At 38.6% G+C, this 5,150-nt stretch overlaps 1 protein-coding gene across 1 annotated transcript; it reads right to left on the bottom strand.

Annotated features, from left to right (window-relative positions):
• Nucleotides 1-2,142: 2,142 nt before the first annotated feature.
• Nucleotides 2,143-3,428, bottom strand: LOC115152447 (zinc finger protein 135-like; the record flags this gene model as incomplete). Its single annotated transcript, XM_029697334.1, has 1 exon — nucleotides 2,143-3,428. A coding segment is annotated over one exon (1,263 nt), but the record flags the coding sequence as incomplete, so codon positions are not given.
• Between the last annotated feature and the right edge of the window lie 1,722 nt (nucleotides 3,429-5,150).

Genomic DNA, 5,150 nt, shown 5'->3' with positions numbered 1-5,150 from the left:
CTTCCCACTAACGAGATGGACAAGCCAGCACAGGTGTAACACATACTGACTAACGAGGTGACACCAATCAGTGCGTCCTACGTGCTAACGAGCTAGACGTGCTAACGAGCTAGACGTGCTAGACGTGCTAACGAGCTAGACGGGCTGACGGAGCTAGACGGGCTAACGAGCTAGACGGGCTAACGAGCTAGACGCGCTAACGAGCTAGACGGGCTAACGAGCTTGACGGGCTAACGAGCTAGACGGGCTAACGAGCTAGACGCGCTAACGAGCTAACCAGCTTGACGGGCAACAATAAAAAACAAGAAAAACACATTTCTAAATAATAATATACAATCGAAATATTTATTTATCCTTTTTCTTACTATAGAATCCTAAAACTCACTAGCTTCTAGAACTCTCATCTTCCTAAAACTCACTAGCTTCTAGAACACTCGTCTTCCTAAAACTCACTAGCTTCTAGAACACTCGTCTTCCTAAAACTCACTAGCTTCTAGAACTCTTGTCCCCTTGGAACGAGTCCAAACAAAACTCATCTCCAATACGGAAAAACATGCAGTCAAAATAAATTGTAATGCACTGACAAAACAAAAAACTATTTAACTGCCCACCCTTGAGACAATCAGAAACCAAGTTTCCTTACCACGGACATGTCTGATTTCAAGAGGAAACTCCTGCAATATCCGTAGTAACTTTCCACCTCACTGCAGAGCTTCTCTCTCTTTTCAGGGTTCACTAGATAGGCATGTTGTTGGATCGGGGTCCAGTCCCCAATGTCATGCTCTAGTACATTTGGGTTGGCACATCTGAGAATGAACCCTGATATTCTAAAAGCAGGGCAACAATATCAATATAATTGTACCAAAAGATTGTCAGTTGGTTGCATAAATAATTATGATTACTAAATCTTACATGAATATTAAACATGAAATATAAAAACCAAATGTTTGTTAATATGTATTAGCAAAAATTCACTTAATGGTGAGGCATAAAATTTATCTTTTGTCAGGCTTAATGTTTGAGTCCTGCTTCTTCAGTAGTGGAATAAAGACAATTAGCACTTGAATGTTGTAAATAAATACTGGAGTGATGTAGGATTGTTCATATAATTGATTATTGTACTGTGACTATGTGTTTTGGCTGTAAGTATGTTGAAATTAAATTGTTTTCTTTTCAACTTTCAACTAAAACCAAACTTATATTGTATGTCGGGCAAAGTCTTATTTTCAACGACATTTTGCTAGATGGGATATCCCCAATGTCACAGTTTAAACATGTCCAAATCAATAGTCTAAATGCAGAAACAGTTTGTGATAAATTGAAAACCTAAAATGTACTATCTACACAAACATCTGCCACAATAATCATATTACTTGTATTTACTTATACAAGCACGTTATGAACTGCACAAGCACCAAAAACGCTGTTGTTTTGACAAGTAGCAATAAATCACTGATATCGATTAGGGGGGGAAATCAGGTTGTACGTGATGTTGAAACTAACACAACTAAAAAAAAACACATGGAAATGGGAGATATATTTTACCTCACTGGTTAGAGGACAACCTACAGAAGACAGTCAGCTACATTTTGGAGTGATGAATTTAAATGTAGGGGTCGCTAAACAAAGGAACACAACATTTATGTCATCACTCATCGATATCATGTTGAAATCAATTGTGTGAGAGGAGGGAGATGAGGTTGCACGTCCTGTTAAAACTAACAGCTCAAAAACCACATGGAATCTGGGAATAATGTGTACATCACTGGTTAGAGGAGAATTTGTAGAAAACAGCTAGCTACATTTTGAAGTGTTGCATTTTGATTCCAGTGGGTCACCAACGTGGTAAGTGTAACACAACTCTTTTTGTGTTTGTCACTTTTTGTTAAATCAAAAAAATTGTAACTCTTCCATTTCAGAGCCTGGATTTTCCCCCTGAGGCTAATATCCATATCATGTTGAAATCAATAGAACAGGGGACAAACGTTTAGGGTTCTACATTGTGACATCATTAATATACTCCTACTACAATGTTAAAACATTCTACATTGTGACATCATTAATATACTCCTACTACAATGTTAAAACATTCTACATTGTGACATCATTAATATACTCCTTCTACAATGTTAAACATTCTACATTGTGACATTAATTCATTGATATCATGAAACAACTCCTTCATGTATTTTCTGATGTTTGATCAGATGTCTTTTATCGGAGTATCTCTTGTTACATTGACCACACCTATAAGGTTTTTCTCCCGTGTGTGTTCTTTGGTGTGATGTCAGATGGCTAAAAGTAGTAAAACTCTTCCAACATTGATCACAGCTATAAGATTTCTCTCCTGTGTGTGTTCTCTGGTGTGATGTCAGATGGCCAGATTGACCAAAACGCTTCCCACATTGACCACAGCTATAAGGTTTCTCTCCTGTGTGTGTTCTCTGGTGTATCTTCAGTTCGCCAGATTGAACAAAACTCTTGCCACATCGAGTACAGCTATAAGATTTCTCTCCTGTGTGTCTTCTCTGGTGTATCTTCAGTTCGCCAGATTGAACAAAACTCTTCCCACATTGAGTACAGCTATAGGATTTCTCTCCTGTGTGTCTTCTTTGGTGTATCTTCAGATGGTTAGATTTTAAAAAAAACTTCCCACATCGAGTACAGCTATAGGGTTTCTCTCCTGTGTGTGTTCTCTGGTGAAGAGTCAGATTGCGCAAGCAAGTAAATCTCTTCCCACACTCATCACAGATATACGGTTTCTCTCCTGTGTGTATTCTCTGGTGTGATATCAGGCTGCTTCGATGAGTAAAACTCTTCCCACATTGATCACAGCTAAAAGGTTTCTCTCCTGTGTGTGGTCTCTGGTGTAATTTCAGGCTGGTTGAATGAGTAAAAGTCTTCCCACATTCATCACAGCTATATGGTTTCTCTCCTGTGTGTGTTCTCTGGTGTGTTATCAGGTTGATTAGCTGAGTAAAACTCTTCCCACATTGATCACAGCTAAAAGGTTTCTCTCCTGTGTGTGTTCTCTGGTGTGATATCAGGCTGCTTCGATGAGTAAAACTCTTCCCACATTCATCACAGCTATAAGGTTTCTCTCCTGTGTGTATTCTCTGGTGTGATATCAGGCTGCTTCGATGAGTAAAACTCTTCCCACATTCATCACAGCTATAAGGTTTCTCTCCTGTGTGTGTTCTTTGGTGTACAATAAGATGGCTAGATGTATCAAAACTCTTCCCACATTGACCACAGCTATAAGATTTCTCTCCTGTGTGGATTCTCTGATGAATTTTAATGCCTGATGAGGTGAATCTCTTCCCACAATCAGAGCAGCAGTGAGTTCTCTTCCCTGTGGATCTCTGCTGGTGTTTCTTGAGGAGTTCTGATCTGGAGAGACTCTTCTCCGCCTTGTCAGCATCATGAGGTTGTTGAGGCTCCCCAGAGGATCCACGATAGTCATGTCTCTCTCCTGTGTGAATGACAAAGTCAGACAGATGGTTAAAGGCCCACAACAGCAGAAATCCACTGTAAAAGGTGATGCCAACAGCGTAGCCATGATGTTGAACAACAATTGACATCTGTAATGAATGTAATGATTACTTGACAGTCGTCTTAAAATGAGCAACAATAGTCATATTTTGTCTTGTTTTCACATTAGTAGTAACATCTAAGATTGGAGGCCCTTTTCTATGTTTGCTGGTGAGAAAAGATTTTTGCTCAGGGGAGTAACCTCCATTACCAGGTTGCTTATGAGTTCATTTCACAGTACTTTGGATTATAATTGTCAGGCTCGCTTGAATCTCCTGCTTAATATGTTTGTGTCATCATCGCAAATCAACCGCTTTGTACTTAAAAAACACTTCAACCAGTAAAATGCTCTTTGGCTTTTTCATCAGCCTGACAATGAGGGTTTGTACACCGTTTGCCAAATTGGCCCATAACTTCACCTAACAATAACATAGACCTACTGTAGGACCCATAACTTCCCCTAACAACAACATAGACCTACTGTAGGACCCATAACTTCACCTAACAATAACATAGACCTACTGTAGAACCCATAACTTCACCTAACAACAAATATAGGAAAATAGCTCTGTGTGTTGTACAATAGCCTATCCATCAAGGAACAGTTCTCTACACATTATGAGCTAAGTATCTCTGTGTCCAAACAGACTAACGAGACCCTACAGTAAATCAAGCAGACAATAACACATTATAAACATAAATTTGTTAGGGATGTTGGATCCAACGTGGAGCACAGCATAACTGTCTTTACCAGAGTAATGAATGAAGAAGCACTTTGGTTGTTGTTGCATGTCGTGATGTTTGTCATGTGACTGTCATTCAGAAAATGATTTCCTGGATCAGCTGATGATAGTTGAACATGTGACTGTAACTAAACATCTACAGTATTAAGAATTATGTGTAATTATTGAAGAACCGCATTTATGACAGTATCCATTTGAGTGTTGTCAATAAAGCTAAGATTAAAAAAAATAAAATAATGTATTTCACCTTTATTTAACCAGGTAAGCTAGTTGAGAACAAGTTCTCATTTACAACTGCGAGCTGGCCAAGATAAAGCAAAGCAGTGCGACAAAAAAAACAGAGTCACACGTTGGATAAACAAACGAACAGTCAATAACACAATAGAAAAATCTATATACAGTGTGTGCAAATGGAGTACGGAGGCAAGGCAATAAATAGACCATAGTAGTGAAGTAATTACAATTTAACACTGGAGTGATAGATGTTCAAGTAGAAATACTGGTGTGCAAAAGAGCAAAAAAAACATAAATAAAAACATGGCGATTGTTTTCACCTCCGGATGAAAAGCGTGCCAAAGTAAACTTGGTAGATTTGGATAGAAAACACTCTAAAGTTTCCAAAACTGTTAAAATAATGTCTGTGAGTATAACAGAACTGATATGACAGGTGAAAACCTGAGTAAAATCCATCCAGGAAGTGGGATTTTTTGTTGTTGTTGTAGTGTTCCATTGACTGCCTATACAGATTCCATTGACTTAGGTCTCAAATTGCACTTCCTATGGCTTCCACTAGATGTCAACAGTCTTTAGAAATTGGTTCAGGCTTGTATTCTGAAAAATGAGAGTGTAAGACCACTCTGAATGAGTAGACCATTC

The sequence above is a fragment of the Salmo trutta genome, chromosome 17 (assembly GCF_901001165.1).
Source record: "Salmo trutta chromosome 17, fSalTru1.1, whole genome shotgun sequence".
NCBI lineage: Eukaryota > Metazoa > Chordata > Actinopteri > Salmoniformes > Salmonidae > Salmo > Salmo trutta.
This window is presented reverse-complemented; position numbering and strand designations above follow the sequence as displayed.